Raw genomic sequence first — 21,409 nt, 5'->3', positions numbered from 1 at the left:
TCTCCTAAAATAGGAGAAGCCATGTAGCTCCTCTACAACAAGAAGTCTGTTCTCCTCTTGCCTCTTCTGTAAAATTTATCACCTCATTTCCAGGCATAACTCTCTTGTGGTATGTAATCTTGCAAGTTGCATGGTGACCTCACTGGTATTGGCACTATGAAAAAAGCACCCAGTACATGCTGTAAAGTGGTTGGCATAGGAAGAGCATCCAGCCATAGAAACTAAGCCAGAATAGACAGTGGAGCATAATGCAATTCTTGTGCCTGTTGGATCCTATCAAACCATGCAATCTATGCCAGCATGGAATGTAGACATTAAATGACAAAGATGATGATTATGATGATAATATATAGTTGTTTGTAAACTAAATGTAGTAAATTGAAACAAGTATATTTCTGAGTTTAAAAGCAAGTTTAACTTATCAGCAAGGTATGATTTCAGTATTATCTAATAGATCAAATGTTGCAAATTTAACACAGTAAAGCAGAAGTTGTTATTGAAGTTTGTAGCTTAACCTCTGCTATCAGTTACCATTGCTTGGTTACGAACCCTGGTATCTTAGAAACCTGATTTAAAAGAATATTAATAACTATTTATAATGGTATGACTGTCTAAACAATACCCACTAAGTGAATCCTTGTTATCAGTGTGTAACTAAAACTCTGAATGACCACTACCATATCCCTAGATGAGATCAGGCAAACTGCAGGGTAGAGAAAGTTCCATGTAGAATATGATATGGTCACTTATAAATATGGAATTAAATAAAACAGTACATGGCTTAGTACTTAGGGTATTTGGCTTACAATTGTAAGGTCATGGGGAGTTCAGTTCCCAGTAGTGTATTGTGTCCTTGAGCAAGACACTCTATTTCATGTTGCTCCAGTCCACTCATCTGGCAAAAATGAATAGTACCTGTATTTCAAAGGGCCAACCTTGTCACATTCTGTGTCATGCTGAATCTCTCTGAGTGTGTCTGTGGAGAGCTCAGCCACTCCACTTGCACATTAAGTTCACGAGCTATCTATTCTGTTGATCATATCATAGTTGTAACCAGTGGAGTGCCAGATATATATATATATGTACACACACATTGTTTTTGTCCATTTTCCATGCTGGCATGTGTAAGGTGGTTTGACAGGATTCAAGGATTGGAGGACTATATCTTCAATGTCTCATTCTTGGCATGGTTTCTGTAGCTGGATGCACTTTTAACGCCAACACCAGCTACTATATAGAGTGTATTGGGTGCATTTTTCCAAGGCACCAACCCTATAGAGGTTGCTTTGTTGTCAGCAATACTTAAGAGCTCTCAGGTCCTGCATTGTCACTGCTTGAATTGATTATCAATCACTTACAGAGTGTATTGGGTGCTTTCTGTGGCAGTAGCACTGCTAGAATGTGCCCTGCAGCTGGCAAAGTAGAGAAGAGCTTTTCTGATGGACGGAATAGATTTATGTGGGAGAATGATAATGGAGAAATAACAGAGGGAACAGTATTGCGGTGAGAGTAATGGAGACACAAGAGAGGAGTTGGAAAGGGGATGAGTAATGTCAAGGGTTAGTGTGCAGTAAAGAGTGAGGACAAAGTGGTTTTGGTAATGGGGTGGGTTGAGTAGGTGGGCACAGTGATGTAGTAGATCAATCCATCTGCCATTGCCTGTATTGATTGGATTATCTGCTTGGGGTTAAGACAGTTCTTATTGGAGCTATATAGGTTTATTATTGAGAGAAGGATGGTAGGAGAGAGACTAACAGAGATCGTGTTAGAAAAGTGGGGAGTATTAGGAGAGGAAGTGAAAAGTAGTGTCTGGGGGTTAGTGAAAGAGAATGAATGGATAGGACCCTGGGGAGGTTTGTGTTGGAGGAGATGCATGGCTGCCACATGTTATATATGGCTGGGTAAAGTAGTGCATGAAGAAAAGACAAGACAGTGGGGAAGAGAAAAAATAGTGTCAGGGTTAGTGAAGGAGAGTCGGTGATAAGGGCAGATGAAAGGGAGGTGAAGGATTGAGTAGGAAAGGGGAAATAAGATGAGAAACCAATGCATATCTTTAAGATAACATGTCTAGAAGGAGAGTCAGGGATGGTGGATAAAGGTTCTTTGTGCACAGTGTTCACTCAAGCATCTGGATTTAGGAAGTAAGAGGGAGAAGTGATGGCTGGATATAGATGGTGGAGGTATGGAGAAGGGAGATGTTTAATATGCTCAAAGTGAGTATTTTCCTCTCAGTTTAGGGTGGCATGGTGCAGTGAGTATAAGAGATGAATGTGGCAATGAATGGGTACAGAATAAGAACAGTAGTTAGGAGAATAAATGGTGGGAGGGTGTGAGAATATAGGTTGGGTGATATATAGTGGGTGATACATGTACAAAACAATAGACAAGAGAAGAGGTGCATGCACTAGGGTTGTGCAGGTGGCTTGGTCAGTTAGTGCAGTCTTCTGTGATCTCCTTCACTTGGGACTTATTCCTAGTCATGTGGTTCTCTTATGGTTGTCCTACACGGACTGTAGCATCAGTGGTGCCACCTTTTCCTTGAGTAACCTGGTCTAACAGTTTAATACTTCTGTAGTTTTCTCTCTCATTTGTGCATCTTGTAGCAGTTTACAATGAGATTGCAGTGTTGGTCATTGTCTGTATTACTTGATTTACTATATGAGCAACTATTTTGGTAATGAGAGTTGCTGAAGCATGGAACAAACTGCTGGCATCAGTTGTTAGTTGTCGGAGCACTGCATCCTTCAAAACTTCCATGCTTTCTGAGATTCGCCAACACTACACCTGATTTTCTCCCCTCCATACACACACAGGCAGGTATCTGACTCATACATTGTTCGCTTTCCAGACATTTGTACATTACTGCATATACTCTATACGCACTTTCTGACAAGTTATGGTGCACCTGAGCACTGTATACAATAATTTCATCATTATTATTATTATTATTATTTTTATTTTGACTATTGAATATTTTGTAAATGAATTTATTCATATTTTTACAACATGGCTGTCAGTGTTTCAGCAAAGAAAGTGTTTGCTAACCCCATCAGATAAATGTTTCAGAAGCTGTCAAGAGATGTTTCTGATTAATTAGTTAAGGGTCTCATTTTGTTTGTGGAAATGACTGTACAGGAAATTAGTAAGATCATTTATCAGTTTATAAAAGTTAAACTGTGAAGGCATTTATAAAATGTTTAAGAAAGATGTTATAAGGGTATATTAATTAGTATTGACAAACGTTTTATAAAACAAATGTTTGTTTTGTAGATAAAGATTCACCTGATGTTCCATTGGATGTTAAAGATGCATGTCATCCGGATAAATTGCTTAAAGTAAGTAACTACTGTTCTTAGAATATGTTGTTTTTCACACCTATTCCTCAGTAATATTTCATGCATTTATACAGGATTTCTAATGTTTAGCTTTCACTTCATTTCAATCTATGTTTCTGAAATTTGAATTATGCTTGCAATTTCTTGTGATTAATTGTGCTAATACTTGGAATAAAAATACTTCACTAAAGCATTTAACCAATCATTTACAAATGACTAGCTGGAGTATTAATATTTTAAATTGAACAAAGACCTAATCACTGCATTTGCCAGCGCACTATTACTAAGTAAATTAAAAGAGAGTAATGAAACATCTGGTCTATGCTATTTACCCTATAGAAGCTTCTTATTGTTTTAATGGTCCTTTTTTGTCTTGTTCTTTTATATTGATGAAATGCACCATATCCACTGCAGGAAACAAAAATAGAGTGTTTTGAAATTTTAAAACACATTCTATATATTTAGATACATTTGTCAATAAAATTTAGCTATAGAAATATATTACCAAAACATAGATAGATCAATATACACTGTCATCATAGGAACCATTGGAATAACAAATCAGTTATTTACTTGGTGATTGATGTTTAGACCTAGATCGACCTTGATTGAAGAGATCTAGGGTCAAATGTATAACAGATGTTACCATCCCATTTTCTTGTGTTTGACCTTATGTATTTAACACTCCATTATCCAGTTTATCCTGTGTTATGTCTTCCTTTTTTTTAAGATGGTAGGGTGCAATTTGAGGGAGATTTGGCTGTTAATCCTTGTACTTGAGCAACTGCTTAGAGGTTCACTCATTGACTTGTTATTCAGTTTTTAATGGATACTACTGTATGTGTTTCATATAGTTTGATTTGAGCATGAAATTATATTTTATATAGTAGTAGATAGATTTTATTTATTTAACTAATCTCTCTTCATACTGGTTGTATATAGTGGAAAGCAATATGCATGGACGTGCGCACACACACACACACACACACACACACTGAAGACACATACATTCATTAAGCAATTAAATAAAGGTAGTCCTTTGAACTGAGCTGTCTTTGTAGACCATTATATGTCTTTGTAGAGCATTATATCCTTACAATATAATTATATTCTCAAGTCTTTTCCAGTTGTTTACTAGTGCTGTCTCCACTCCCTTCTCAGTTCAAACTTCATACTCTGATTGCTTGCTCATATCACTCATCAATGCCTTTGCCTCTCAGCACACCAATTAAGTTCACTATCTTATAAAAATATCTATTGCTTTATCTGGCTGGCCTTTTTTATTTTTAAGTTTATTCTTTTACTCTTTTATTGGCTTCGAGTATTTTATGTAATTATATTGTCCCCAGTACTTTATCTGGCAGGTAAACATTTACACTGGCCCCCATTTATCAAATGACTAATTTTTGCCGGGCATATATCTTTTCAGAGAATTGCTGACCTTTTATGGCTTTAAATATAACAAAATATTTACACTGGTTTACACACACTCACGCACACGCCCCCCCCCCCCCACACACACATATGTATGTAGAGGAAATATTACCTTAATTAAAATAAGGTGAGAATTGGTGTTAGGAAGAGCAGCTTATTGTAGAAAAATCTGCTTCAACAAGTTTTTTTCTAACTGATGTAAGCATGGAGAAGTGACCTTTAAAATAGTGATGGTGGTGATATACATGCATATATAATGCATAGTGTGTGTCTGTATATGTATACACTCACACACATACAATCAATACATAAATGCAAAACAAGGTGGAAAAAATGGTATTTGAATGACAAAGGTAGAGTAATATGCTTTTATTAAAGATGAAAAAATTTTCACAAACAGTTTGTGAAAATTTTTTCAGCTTCAGTAAAAGTATACATTCCTTTATTTGTTTCAGTCATTTGACTGTGGCCATGCTGGAGCATCGCCTTTAGTTACAAACTGACCCCAGGACTTATTCTTTGTAAGCCTAGTACTTATTCTATCAGTCGCTTTTGCTGAACCAAATTACAGGGATGTAAACACACCAGCATCAGTTGTCAAGCGATGTTGGGGGGACAAACACAGACACACAAACATATATATATATATATAATATATATATATATATATATATATATATATATATATACGATGGGCTTCTTGCAGTTTCCATCTACCAAATCCACTCACAAGGCTTTGGTTGGCCTGAAGCTATAGTAAAAGACACTTGCCCAAGGTGCCACGCAGTGGGACTGAATCTGGAACCATGTGGTTGGTAAGCAAGCTACTTACCACACAGTTGCTCCTGTGCCTATGTATATGTTCTTTTTATAATACAATAGAATGTTTGATTTGAAGGAAGTTTTCCTGGTTATTTCTAGTCTGAGTAGATCTTTAATGAAAGTGTTAAATTCCTCTTTCTGTATATCAAGGAATACATTTTCTAAAATATCCCTCTGTTTTAGAAAAGGTAGATTCTGATTTTTTTGAGTTCTGGCTGCTACTTTTAGCAGGTCAGTCAATTGCATTAGTTTTTGTTGTTGTTAGCTTTGGATCAACTCTGATAGATCAGACTTATGGTAAAATGTGTTCTTTTAATACTGGTAAGCTATCTTTTTGAATATCAATAAGTCTGTTGCTCAATGTGTCCTTCCTTTTTAAAGACTGTAAGCATATAATTTGAGGAAGATTTGGCTGCTATATCTAGCGATTTGAATGGCTGTTTATAGACTATGTCATTGATTACCACATAAAGCTACCTTAAGTTGCTCTTTTGCCCCAGGTTAAACCTTATTGAGTAGACCTATGTTAATGCATTCCAATGCGACTTGTCTTTTTGTATATCAGGGACTGCATTATGAAAAGTATCTTTTTCCTTTATTAAGATTATGTGTGGTTTGAAGGAGATTTGGCTGTTATTTCAAGCAGTTTGAGTGACCACTCAGTCTTATTTTTGTCACACATATTGATAGAGATTGTGTGCATGTGTGTGTGCATGCATTTTGTGACATTTACATTCAGTAAAAGGCATACCTTGAGCATTCAAATGCACAGTTTAGTGGGAAAATTAATAAATATTTTAAGTATTGTTCCATGTTTGCTGCAGATATTGTGTGTGTGTGTGCATGCACATGTGTGTATGTGTGTGAACCTGTTTAAATTGACATTCAATAAAGGGCACGTCCAATTTATTCAAATGCAGAGTTTAGTGGGAAAACTGACATTTAAAATATTGTTTCTTGTTTGCTACAGTCATAGTATGTGTGTGAGAGTGAGAGATGAAAAACTGGCACTTTTGGGAACCCACAATCAGGAGGGAACACAATTTTGAATTTTGAATACTTTGTAAATGAATTTATTCATATTTTTACAACATGACTGTCAGTGTTTCAGCAAAGAAAGTGTTTGCTAACCCCATCAGAAGTTGTCAAGAGATATGTTTTTGACAATATTCTTAAGATATTTCTAGGTTGGTTTGACTTTTCTGTGTATATAGTTAAGGGTCTCATTTTGTTTGTGGAAATGACTGTACAGGAAAGTGTGATATCAAAGAATTATTTTCAAGTTATTCTAAAAACACTTTCTCTGGATGGAGAAATCCTTGGAAAGAACAGTTGGTGTTGGAACAGATGCTAGTAACACAGAGGGGGCTTAGTGAGTTTGTTGCTTTACTCTTGTTGCATAATTTAAAATCAAATTTCGTTTTTCTTAACCACCTTTTGCAATTCTGAAACCATGACCTTCACTGAGAAAAAATATCTCCACTGGTTCTTTGATCCTTTAGCATTTAAACCAACCATATCCAGCCAAAATATTCTACTTTTTATATGTTCAAACAGCCTAGATCTTGCTTCTCATACCAACCCTGCAATATTCATCATCATCATCATTTAACATCCGCTTTCAATGCTAGCATGGGTTGGACGATTTGACTGAGGTCTGGCAAACCAGATGGTTGCACCAGGCTCCAATCTGATCTGGCAGAGTTTCTACAACTGGATGCCCCTCCTAATGCCAACCACTCCGAGAGTGTAGTGGGTGCTTTTATGTGCCACCAGCACGAGGGCCAGTCAGGCGGTACTGGCAATGGCCACGCTCAAATGGTGCTTTTTATGTGCCACCTGCAAAGGAGCCAGTCTAGCGGCACTGGCAACGACCTTGCTCGAATGATTTTTCACATGAAAATTAACAGTTACCTCATCAAAATCTCATAGCTACAAGGCAATGCATGATTAAAAAAAGTATAACTTTTGCTAGAATAATGTAAATTGCTAAAGGGTTAATTTTTGTGATATATTTATAACTATCCAAATCAATTTGAAAATATTTGACTTTCTTGATGTCTCTAATTTCTTGTACCATCTTTTTCACAAACCAAATGAGATTCCTGGTTATATACTCAGAAATTCAAACCATCCAAGAAATATCTTTAAAATATATCCTTTATAATATCTAGTCTGATAGCAAATGAACAAATTTTTCAAAAACAATGTTTATCGTTGTGGTGATACAATGAAGCACAGTGGCTTTCTGGAAAAAAATCACTTTTATTAAATCCACAGATACTCCAACCAACTGTAAGAATAGACAAAGAAATACTACATGGTTGAATCCACTTTTGAATCAAAGGTCATTACTTCTATTGCCAAATTATTTTTCTCCAGTAAAAAAGCATTTTCTCCATCAACATAAGTACCACTAAATATTTAACAAAAGTACAATTAAAATCTCATACTCTGCTATCCCTAACCTAGAACAGTCTATCACTTCTAACCATACTAGACAACAAAATTAACTAGGATCTCAATCTTCACACTAACTGAACCAACTTTCTTGTCTCTTAGATTCCATATACCTATCTAGAGTAGCAGCTTACCAATGCAATGTCTATGCTGGTAATTCAGCAAAAATTTTCATCTGTCAAACCACCAACTTCAGAACTTCATACAATATACACCTCTTCACAATCATGCACAAATCAAGATGAGACAATATCACTATCTGAATATATTGAGATTTAATGGTTGGAAACAGTTTAGATTGAAAAATTATTTACTAAGCTAATTCTTTCACTGGAGACCAAAATAGTCTGTTTCTCGGCCTGGCAGATTCATATGAGACTCACACTCTGAAAAATTATTTTCATGTAACTTCAGAACTTTTAAGTACTTCAAGTCTACTACATTTTAACCAGGACAATCCCACTGAAAAAATCACTGCAACCATTCCTGTTTTAAAGATCCTTAACTCATTACCTTTTCCCCATGTCTTCCACATTCAACTCTTCTACCACTCCTAACATGATGTTAGTTCATTATGTGTCGCCACCAATTTTTGTCCCATGTCTATTTTACACACACACACTATCTTTACTTTGCTCTGTAGACAAGCCACCATACTTTATACCTTTTCTACCATTTTTATATTTATGTTCTGCTAATGAACATATACAAATACCTACTTAATAACTATCCATTTGTCCTAGATTTTGTTTCTTATGTTTTATTACATTCATATATACATGTGTCAAGTTAAGTGAAATCGTAATTGTGGCCAGAGCTGCTAACACATGAAAGGCTCCTGTGCCAATGACACATTAAAGGCACTTGTGCTGGTGACACGTAAAAGGCACCCATGCCGGTGACATGTTAAAGCACCCATGCTGGTAACATGTAAAGACACCCAATTATTCATTATTTCAACAATTTATTCATATTTTACAATTTAGTATTGGTTTTTTTTTTTACATTTTTTATTATTAGTTTCCATTCTTAATTACTTGTTCTTTTATAACTACTAGTGACATTTTCATCTTGTATGATCACATCATATTTCCCTTTTTTCTTTGTTGTTGTTGTTGTAGTAGAAATAGTAGTAGTACTACTACTACTCGTAAATTTTCCGACTCAAGCTCAGCCTTATTTTACTCATCATTCTAATGTCCACTTTTTCATACTTGGAATTCATGCGGGTGAACCCCAAACCATGAGGTCAGGAAGCAACCTTCTTAGCCGTGTAGCCATACTCACGCACACATACACACACCTTTGTAATGAGGATCCTGAATGTAAAGGAATATTTCCTATAAATGTCTAGATCTAAAGCTATATGTATGTGTGTGTCTTTCTCATGAGTTTTCTATTATCAAAAGACTATTTACTGTCACTTCTATATACCTTTTTAATAAGGCTTCTGACTGGTTAATAGACAACTTTTGTAGCAATTTTTTAGTTGGTACTTGACAGGAAATGAAGACAAGCAATCATTTAGAAAAAAGTACTAGGCTTACAAAGAATAAGCTCTGGGGTCGATTTGCTCAACTATAAAGACGGTGTTCCAACATGGCCGCAGTCAAATGACTGAAGCAAGTAAAAGAGAGAGTATATCTATCTATCTCTCTCTCTCTCTCTCTCTCTATATATATATATATATATATATAGAGAGAGAGAGAGAGAGAGACTGAGACTGATACAAGTATGTCAAATACCATACAACATAAATTCTTGATCTATTAAAATATTCCCTGTTTCTGGAGGATGAGTCACAATTATTAAATAGTAATTTGTGTAATTTATACAAAAATAAGTTAAGAGAAATAGCTGAGTGGCCAGTGTCATGTTTTTGAACAACATAGACAAAAATAAGTATATCAAATCTCTTATAATAATTCTGTTTATTCCTCCATTACTTAGCCTGTCCATAACATTTCCATGCGAATAGTTGAAGGGAGGGGAGGGTGAGGTGGTGGTAAGTGAAATGTGTATTTTTTTTAACTAAGTTTTTTTCCCTCCTTTACTTAGCCTGTCTGTTATGCTTTTACATGATTAGTTGAAGGGAAAGGAGAAAAGCGAAAGAAAAGGGAGAGATAAAAAGAGGGAGAGTGCTGTGTATTCAGTTTATAAAATTGTGCATAAAGTATATAAAGGGTGTATATAAAGTGCATTAAGTAATCATTGTATTCCAGTTCCTTCACTTTTCAATGATTAGCAGATTAGTGACTATCTTTTCATACAGATACAACACATGCTATGATTTCAGGTTTTTTGTTATAAAGTTTTCAGAAATAACCCAATAAGTTTACCATGAATTCCGTGAAATATTTACAGGTCCCACTAGTAAATATAAATTATTGATTTAAAATATTTTCCATCTCTAGAGAATGTGTCACAATTATCAAAAGGCAATTAAAACTGGCTCCATATGAGAAGGGCACAAATGTCAGTGTCTAACAAGTCAAGAGGGTATTTCACACAGTGAACAAAGATTGTCTGATGTCAAACTCTTTATGAAAAGTAGAGTAGATGTATACATATTTTTAAACTAAAAAGGGTGACAATTACAGAGGTATAGGTGAAAATTATCTCTCATTTCACTCTCCCTCTCAGCTCACCTCCTACTTAATTTTCATTCCACATGAGCCTCTTGCTTTTTTCTCACCTCCTCTTATCCTAAAACCATTCAAAATTTTCACTTTTGCGTAGAAAGTGATAGTATTTGTCACTATTTCCTTATCCTCATTGTTTTCATGCCCACTTTTCCATGCTTTTATGGGTCAGATGGAAGTTGTTGAGGCAGATTTTCTATGGTTGGATGCCTTTCCTGTTGCTCACCTTTACCTGTTTCAAAGCAAGATAATGTTTCTCCCTTACTAGAAATGTTCACAACAATTATGCAATATCAAGCAAGGAGACACAAACATGTAAACACTCACTCACTCACACATATGTACACACACACACACACACACACACACACACACATGCATACATATATACATGCATACATTCATCCATCCATCTATTCGAGGTTCATGTACATGACACTTGCTCAAGGTGATGTGCTGTATGATCAAATCCAGAACCATGCACTTGCAAAGTAAACATTTTAACATACAACCATGCCTTCCTTATTTATTTCTTCCTTGTCATCCTTCACCAGGCTTTGAGGTTATGCAGGGTTATATGTTATATGGGGTGCTTGAACCAGAATTTACCCATCCCTAATTCCTAAGTATTGTTGATGAAAGAGAACCATTGGTTCACTTTCATAGTAGATTTATGTCTTCTGAATAAATAGAAACTTTAGTATTTCTTCAAGTGTTATGCCACAGTTTTTTTTTACTACTACTACAGTGGCTTTTGTTTCTTGGAGCTGGTTTGTCTTGTATCACCTTTACTGAGATAATTACAAATTTCTTCTTCCTCAATGTCCACATTCTGTCTGTTTTACAGGCCCCTTACTAACCACTCTGTCCAGATTTCCCTCACCAGAATATTGACCCCCTCTCTGGAATTCCTCCCTGCACATATCAGTCAAGAGGAACATTATGAACTTTATCCATGTCATTCTCTCTGGTTTCAGAGGCCTGTGAAGCTCTTACTCCAGACTAAACCCCACAAAAATAAAGGAAAAAATAAACTTTAGTTCAGAGCTGCATGCATGTATGCATTATTTGCTGGGATAAGCAAACTTGGTACTCCAGAAGTTTGGCTTATTTTGTTATATATGCATGCATGTATATCTCTCTATGTAAAGCACAACACTATCAATTTCTAAGTATGCACTGTTTTTGTTTTACTTGAGTTTCTCTTTCAAACTTTAGATTTCAGTTTGTTTTTTTTTTCTACTGAAATGGGATTTTTGAACACATTGGCAACTTATTAACCCTTTAGCATGCAGAATACTCTGTCAGATGTAATGCTTATTTATTCACATTGTTTTGAATTAGTCGTGCATTATCTTGTAGCTTCACGATGTTGATGATGTGACTGTTTATTTTTAGAATAACATTATAGGGTATGTATGAGAGGCTGCATCTGACCAGTTTGAACATAAAACATAAAGAATATTTGGATCAGATATACCAGTTTAAATGCTAAAGGGTTAACTTGTATGTTTATATTTCGGGTTTGGCTGCATGCTTATTACTAAATTCATTTTGGTCTTACGATTGCCACTTATAGGCGGAATTGAACCCTAGACAAACAGTGGAATTCTGTAAGGTAAGTAAACTAAAAGTTACTGTTGGGTCACTACCAAAGTTGCTGCGGGTATGTGGACACATATAAACACACATACATATACACACACACACACCACATGCACGAACACATATATGGTTATTTTATAATTCATTTACCATTTACAGTGTATTTGTGTGTGTGTGTATACACACACACACACACATTATATATATATATATAATGTAAATTGCAGTCAAGATCTCATCATCAATACCCTGGATTTCTGAGTCAGTGGAGTTGGTTCATTGACATCCTTTGTTAACAAAAGGTCTAATTATTAGTCTTTTTGTCAACTGAAAGAATGACAGTAGACCAACTCCACTAACAGGAAACCCAGGGTATTGTATTGAGACTTTGACCATAATTATTTATATATTAAATATTTATACCCAACTCCTGCCCTGCTATTAGTACTTACCTCAGTTCATTACCACTAACACACACACACATACATATGTATATGTACATGTCTATATATATATATATATATTATATATATATATATATATATATAATATGAATTAGAGATAAAAACCACTATTATGCAACTCAAACAGTGATAGACATAAACCAATACATAAATAACAAATAATATATATAATTAGTATAATATATAATTTTTATATATATACACACACACATGTACTCACATGCTAGATGTACACCAGAATACTAATGATACAGTGACGTTATGAATAAATATGTGGAAATTAGGGCTACAAAGTTCCACTTTGGGTTTTTAGGATGGGAATTGAACTGACTGATTTTATTATTAAACAACTCATTAGGTTTCATTGACCTCTCTCTCTCTCTCTCTCTCTCTCAAACTACTGGCACAGCTCGTTTGCATAATAGTAGAATGTTGATGCACTGACAATAATTGTTAAAGTACTAGTACAGTATGTGTTATGACCAAATAAACACACTGACTCATCCATATGTTCTAAGTTTTGCTAGCTTGGAATGAAGATTTAAACAAATCATGTTTCATTCTTATTTAACAACCCAGCAAGATTCACTCACCTCTTCCTCTCTAATTACCAACGATAGCAGCAGAAATTACACATAGGCACAAGTAGGCATAAGTGTGGCACTCTGGGCATGTGTCTTCTACTATAGCCTTGGTCCAACCAAAGCCTTGTGAGTGGATTTAGTAAACAGAAACTAAAAGAAGCCCATTGTATGTATGTATGTGTGTGTGTGTGTGTATATATATTATAAGCGGAAAGTGTAACCTCTCGAAAGAGCTGTTCTTCACTCTTGCTCCAGAGCGTCGGCTGCGGGGTCATTCCGAAAAGCTCTACCTGCGACGATTTCATCTCAATGGAAGGAGAGGAGCTTTCTCCGTCCGCGTTGCGGATCCGTGGAACAAGCTGCCAGACGAGATGGTGAAGATGCCGACGACCGCTTTGTTCAAAGCCTCCCTGGACCTCAAGTGGCCTGAACTCTTTACATGAACACCACCCTGTACTTAACTCCATGTCCCCCTACATGGCCTTGCTATTTGCTTTTGAGCCAAATTAACTAACTAACTAACTAACATATATATATATATAATTGTCCAACCCATGCCAATATGGAAAGTTGACGTTAAATGATGTGATGATGTGTGTGTGTGTCTTTGTGTCTGTGTTTGTCCCCCACCACTGCTTGGCAACTGGTGTTGTTGTGTTTGCATCCCTATAACTTAGTGGTTCAACAAAGGAGACCGATAGAATAAGTATTAGGCTTAAAAAAAAGAAGTCCAAGGGTCAACTTGTTTGACTCCCTCCTAGGTGGTGTCCCAGGATGACTGCAGTCCAATGACTGAAACAAGTAAAAGTTAAAAGATAAAAGATCAAGATGAAAATGCAAACAAAACTGGTAAATGAAGCAACTCATTTGCATAATGATATAAGTTGATGGCCAGACCATAATTACTTAGTATATAGTTATGAAAAATAAATATACAGCAAGTTTTGTATGATGGAGACAGTTCCTTCCTGATTTCATATTTACTGGAATTGTTAAGTTCTACATTGGGTTTGTTTTCCTCTTTGCCTTTCTCAGCCTTTGACCTCATGCACTTGTGTGTATGTGTGTATATATATATATATTATATATATATATACTCATGCCCTGCAAAATGCACTCTTGCTGGTGTCATGTAAAAGGCACCCAGCACACTCTGTAAAGTGGTTGGCTTTAGGAAGGGTATCCGGCCATAGAAACCATGCCAAAACAGACAATTGGAGCCTGGTCAGCTCCTGTTAAACTATCAAACCCATGCCAGCATGGAAAATTGATGTTAAACAATGAGGATGATAACCAATGCATTGTGCATGGATTTGGAAGATAGAAACTGAAAGAATCCCATCATATGTATGTGTTTGTTCACATTTGTGCTTCACCAAAACTCACTAAACTACAAGTGATGATATTATTATTCCCCTTTTATCTTTTACTAATTTCAGTCATTAGACTGTGGCCATGTTGGGGCATGACCTTGAAGAATTTTTAGTTGAATGAGTCAACCCAATACTTATTTTTTTAAAGCCTGCTACTTATTCTATCAGTCTCTTTTGCTGAAACACTAAGTTATGGGTACATAAACACACCAATACCAGTTGTCAATCAGTGGTAGGGAGACAAAGACAGACACAAAACAAACACACACACACAATGAACTTCTTTCAGATTCCTTCTAACACATGTTAGCTTGGAAGTAGATATAAAATCAAATAAATGAACTAGGTCATTTATACAAGGGTTGACTGAAAAGTTCATAGGCTGACCAAGATACTCTCATGAAATGTGACCAAAAGTGGTTTATTTTTCAACATAGTTCCTTTTGCAGTCCACACACTTCTTCCATTGGTCTTGCAGTGCTTTGATACCATTGGTGAAGAAGCTGTCATCCAGTTGGTTGAAAATGTCATCAACAGCAGATATGATATCTCCGTCACTGTGATACTGGTTTCCAACCAAGTGTTTTTTCAAACAATGTCAGGTTTCTCCTTGACATGACCAGCCTTCATCATGCCAATTCATTGTGCAGAATATTCTCAACTCTCTCACAGGATATACCAGTAGCATTGGCTGTTTGATTTATAATCAGTTGCTTGTCATCCATTACCATGTGATGAACATAACAATGTTTTCCTAGTGGTAGCAGTTGTAGGATGTCCTGACCCAGGGTCATCTTCAAGACTTTCTCCTACCCTCCTAAATTCAGCTGTTCACTTTTGCATTGTTGATAAAGCTAGAATGTCATTGCCTAATGTAACAACCATGTCAGCATGGATTTTGTTGGCAGCTAAACCCTTTTTCTTTAGATACTTGATCACACCAAGATTGCCAAATTTTCTCTATTTTCAAGAGAAGTTGCTACTAGTTATTTTTGAAGTCTTCTTTGAACAGTCAAATGTCAGTTTATCTGCAAAAAAACTGAAGTTATTAATAAGAAGAGTTGAAATTATTGCATGCAAGATTTCACAGCTCTGGCATCACTCCTTCAAAGTCAGCCTATAAATGTTTCCTCATGTATATTTTTAGTTTCACTCTGAAATTAGACTGCAAAGGTCTTTTTGGCATCTTAGGCTAATGATTGAACCAACTTTATCATTCATTCAGTTATTTATCATTTCATCAGGATTCACTCAACCACCCCTCTCTCTTAGTATATATATGTGTGTGTGTGTGTGTGTGTGTGTGTGTATATATATATATATATATATATATATATATATATACACACACAGACATATGTATATATGTGTATAAATATATATATATATATATCATAAAACTGCCAATGACAATGGTAGGAGGTTATTTATTAAAATGATTTCAAATTTTGGAACAAGGGCAGTAGCTTCTGAGCTAAGAATTCTACCAGCTTGCCTCCTTAGGTTACTTGTTAAAAATGCAAACAAAATTTGTGGCTGACTCAACTCATTAAATTATTCAAAGCTGACAACCTGATAATTACTAAAGTACCAATACACACATACACGTATGTAAACTCTCATGCATTTATACTATATACAATAATGCATATACTTACCTTTCCAAATAATATTTTACTGTTTTAAACAACCTGTTTACTTTTTACATATTTCTTTGTAATATTACTTTACCTTTTCCTTGTATTCTTGTGTAAACTCTAAAACTACTGCACGTGTTGCTGTTTTTATCACTACTGCTACCATTCTGTTATTACTACTAATACTATTTCTATTATTAAACTGTTTGCTTTGGGCCTTTTATATCACCTTTTAATCGAGGTAATACAAAACTATATCCAACCAAAGATTTCTTTAAGTAGCTTTCTGTTACATGAACTCAGTTATTTTCACTGTGCTGAGAGAAGCAGAGAGAAGCAAATTCAGTTAATAACATGGACTAAAATAATTCCAAATTCCAATTTTATTATGATATAAAATTGATAAACCATTAAATTATGTTTATTTTGATTTTAAATGTAGCTGCAGTTACTCTGTCCAAAATCATGTCATATTAAACAAATATTAATTTGCTTAGAAAGTAACTTACTTATAATTGCCAACCACATGTGCATCATCATCATCGTTTAATGTTCGCTTTCCATGCTGGTATGGGTTGGACGAGTTGACTGAGGACTGGCGAACCAGATGGCTGCACCAGGCTCCAATCTGATCTGGCAGAGTTTCTACATCTGGATGCCCTTCCTAACACCAGCCACTCCGAGAGTGTAGTAGGTGCTTTTACGTGCCACCAGCATGAGGGCCAGTCAGGCAGTAACTGGCAACGGCCATACTCAAATGGTGTTTTTTACATGCCACCTGCACAGGAGCCAGTCCAGCAGCACTGGCAACAACCTCGCTCGAAAGTTTTTTCTTGTGCTACTAAGGCAATGCTATGTATATATATATATATATTATATATACACACACAGACATATGTATATATGTGTATAAATATATATATATATATCATAAAACTGCCAATGACAATGGTAGGAGGTTATTTATTAAAATGATTTCAAATTTTGGAACAAGGGCAGTAGCTTCTGAGCTAAGAATTCTACCAGCTTGCCTCCTTAGGTTACTTGTTAAAAATGCAAACAAAATTTGTGGCTGACTCAACTCATTAAATTATTCAAAGCTGACAACCTGATAATTACTAAAGTACCAATACACACATACACGTATGTAAACTCTCATGCATTTATACTATATACAATAATGCATATACTTACCTTTCCAAATAATATTTTACTGTTTTAAACAACCTGTTTACTTTTTACATATTTCTTTGTAATATTACTTTACCTTTTCCTTGTATTCTTGTGTAAACTCTAAAACTACTGCACGTGTTGCTGTTTTTATCACTACTGCTACCATTCTGTTATTACTACTAATACTATTTCTATTATTAAACTGTTTGCTTTGGGCCTTTTATATCACCTTTTAATCGAGGTAATACAAAACTATATCCAACCAAAGATTTCTTTAAGTAGCTTTCTGTTACATGAACTCAGTTATTTTCACTGTGCTGAGAGAAGCAAATTCAGTTAATAACATGGACTAAAATAATTCCAAATTCCAATTTTATTATGATATAAAATTGATAAACCATTAAATTATGTTTATTTTGATTTTAAATGTAGCTGCAGTTACTCTGTCCAAAATCATGTCATATTAAACAAATATTAATTTGCTTAGAAAGTAACTTACTTATAATTGCCAACCACATGTGCATCATCATCATCGTTTAATGTTCGCTTTCCATGCTGGTATGGGTTGGACGAGTTGACTGAGGACTGGCGAACCAGATGGCTGCACCAGGCTCCAATCTGATCTGGCAGAGTTTCTACATCTGGATGCCCTTCCTAACACCAGCCACTCCGAGAGTGTAGTAGGTGCTTTTACGTGCCACCAGCATGAGGGCCAGTCAGGCAGTAACTGGCAACGGCCATACTCAAATGGTGTTTTTTACATGCCACCTGCACAGGAGCCAGTCCAGCAGCACTGGCAACAACCTCGCTCGAAAGTTTTTTCTTGTGCTACTAAGGCAATGCTATGTATATATATATATATATTTATATATACACACAACAGCTTCTTTCAGTTTCCATCTACCAAATCCACTCACAAGGCTTATGCAATCTTATACATTTACATAGTGAATCTTCCATCACTGCAGTTGATTCAATGATGAGACCAAAACATTTTGATTTGTCTTTTGGACTTATAGCAAAATAAATAAAATAATTTTAGTCATTAACTAATAATGTCTTTTTTCCTCACAACCTAATTATTTTCTAGTTAGATTTTTAATGCTCCTTATATTAAATATGTTAACAACAGCTTAAATATCAATTTGAACTAGCATACTACTAAATATGGTAAATTAATGGAATGTTGGCATTCTCTATTTTTTAATTGATTCTCTAAATCAGTTTAATTGTAAATGTCTTCTACTCACCTACTTTATTTATCAAGCTTTTACTTTTACCTAGTAAATATATAAACACTATTTGCAGCAATGTATTTACAAAAATATTCTTTTCCTTTTTGTCATAAATTATGTTTGAGATTTACTACAAAAAATTAAAAACCTCTTCAAAGTAACTTTCAAATTAACATTATTTTTACAATTATTATTTGTTTATTTTTGTATTTCAATTTAATTACTTTATATGACATGGGTGGAGAAATTTGATGTGTTTCAAGATATATATTTGGCTTACAATTTGTCATATTTTATACTAACTTTGTTGTCACTTTGCCAGAGGTTCTTGACCTTTTTATGGTTCCAAACCCATCGAAACTTGTCCAATATGCCCCTATATCCTCATTGCCAGACTACTGAAATCATCATCATCTCTAGTCCTATTACATGTCAGATTAGTTCCAAAAGATGAATAGCTTGGTTTTACTTAACATGGATAACCAGGAACAGAACAAGAAAGGGAATTATAAGGATTTTGTATTTATTTATAGAAAATGATACTAAAGATTGAGAGATTATATGTATATATATGTATATATATATATATATATATATATATATATATATATATATATGTATGTATATATGAATATATATACTCCCAGCTTTTGATTTCCATACACTCAAGAGGTATGGACACCCCTAGTTGAAAAACCTTTGTTTTATGCTTTTTTTTTCTTCTTTGGCTTTAACTTACTAATATGTAACAACTAAATAATCATTTTTACATTTCAGCTACTCGAGGCATTAGTACCTACAAAACCACCCTTGTGCCAACATTTTTGTTTTTAGTAGGATGCTAGTAATTGTGTTGAAACCCAAAACAGTATTGGATTAATTGCATTTCAGTATTTAGTTTTATTTCTTTAGTTTCTGAGTTCAAATTCTGTCATAGTCAGCTTTATATTTTATCTCTTTAGAATTGATAAGATAATTTCTAGTAATATAATGGTATCAGTTCCATCAACTATACTTCTCCTTAAGAAAAATGTGTTCTATTCGTATATAGATAACTCTAGATATTTTGAGTGTCACTTTCATTTGTTCATTCAGTCGTGTGTGTGTGTGTGTTGTATGCACACACACATATATATATATATCAATGTATTATGATTTTATAAAATATTAATATCAATTTATAATTTATTACAGTTTGCTGGATATGAATGAGAGGTGATAGTGATTTCAATTTTTGTCACAATTTATATTGTGCCCTAATCAAGATAAAACCGTGCTTGCACTGTTTATCTGTGAAATATTATGCATATTTTATCAGATCGTTTGAATTAATTATGCATTACCTCATAAATTTGAGATTTTGATGATGAGATTGTTTATTTTTAGGGTGATGTTATAGGGTAGGTGTGAGAAGCTCATTCAGGCCAGTTTGAACAGTAAAGCAGGTAGAATATCTTGGCCAGATATGGCTGTTTTAAATGCTTCTCACACCTACACACTATACTATGCACTAGGGATTTTGACCTTTAAATTTTGGGGAAAAAATGCAGATTATACTCGAGGATTTACGGTATGAGGGCTTCTCTCAGTTTCTGTCTACTAAATCCATTCACAAGGCTTTGGTCAGCCTGAGGCTATAATAGAAGACACTTGTCCAAGGCGCCACACAGTGGGACTGAACTCGGAACCATGTGGTCGGTAAGCAAGCTACTTAACACACAGCCACTCCTGCACCTTTATGTAAGCAAAAATTCAATGCTTTGTTGCACAAAAGACTTTATAAAGCTATCAGCTGCTCAATGGCTCATAAATACATTAAATTTGAATAAATTTTAGAAAAGGTTTGATGCCCACAAAGAATACCTCAGTGTCCCCCTGTTACTGACCTCTGTTCTGTATTAATCTTGCTTTGTTTCATTTATGAGTTACTATCTATTATGGAAACTGTTGATCTGTAGCATGTTTGGTAGTTTCAATATCAGGTTCAATGAAGTTGCTAACCTTACCACAAATAGGGCCTAATGGCAAAATGGTTTTTCTAAAATGTTATTGCCAACATTTCTTATGCTGTGCACTAACCCTTATGAAAAAGAAGAGTGTCGAAAAGTTATATGACAAGTAACTACCATACTACTCTCTATGTTAATCAGATTACCACAAGGCGTCTTGTTGTATTTTTGTATTGACTTCTCATTAACTTGTTCAGTGCCTGAAGCAAGTGTTTATCATAAATGAAAGATACCATCTCAAGAGAAAAAAAAAATAAACCCTATTCTTTCATCTTTTACTTGTTTCAGTCATTAGACTCTGGCCATGCTGGGGCTCCACCTTGAGAAATTTTGCTCAAACTAATTGACTCCAGTACTTATTTTCTTTTTAATTCTGGTACTTATTCTATCAGACTCTGTTGCCAAACCACTAAGTTACAAGGATATAAACACACCAACACCAGTATTCAAGTGATAGTGAAGGATAAACACAAATGCACAAACATACACACATACATATGATAGGGTTCTTTCAGTTTCTGTCTACCAAATCCACTAACAAGGCTTTGGTTGGCCCAAGGCTATAGTAGAAGACACTTGCCTGAGGTGCCATGCAATGGGACTGAACCCAGAACCATGTGGTTGAAAAGCAATGTA

The 21,409-nt window shown here is 35.0% G+C and overlaps 1 protein-coding gene across 2 annotated transcripts in view; it reads left to right on the top strand.

Moving 5' to 3' along the window:
- LOC115210262 (TATA element modulatory factor) overlaps positions 1 to 21,409 on the top strand; it is a 65,835-nt gene that overhangs the window by 9,575 nt on the left and 34,851 nt on the right. The window contains exons 4-5 of one of the 2 annotated variants that reach the window (XM_029778747.2): positions 3,271 to 3,335; positions 12,273 to 12,311. In XM_029778747.2, coding sequence (XP_029634607.1) covers positions 3,271 to 3,335; positions 12,273 to 12,311 — 104 coding nt within the window. The remainder of the gene's footprint in view (positions 1 to 3,270; positions 3,336 to 12,272; positions 12,312 to 21,409) is intronic. The other variant, XM_029778748.2, reaches the window with a different exon arrangement.

The sequence above is a fragment of the Octopus sinensis genome, linkage group LG4 (assembly GCF_006345805.1).
Source record: "Octopus sinensis linkage group LG4, ASM634580v1, whole genome shotgun sequence".
Taxonomy (NCBI): domain Eukaryota; kingdom Metazoa; phylum Mollusca; class Cephalopoda; order Octopoda; family Octopodidae; genus Octopus; species Octopus sinensis.
This window is presented reverse-complemented; position numbering and strand designations above follow the sequence as displayed.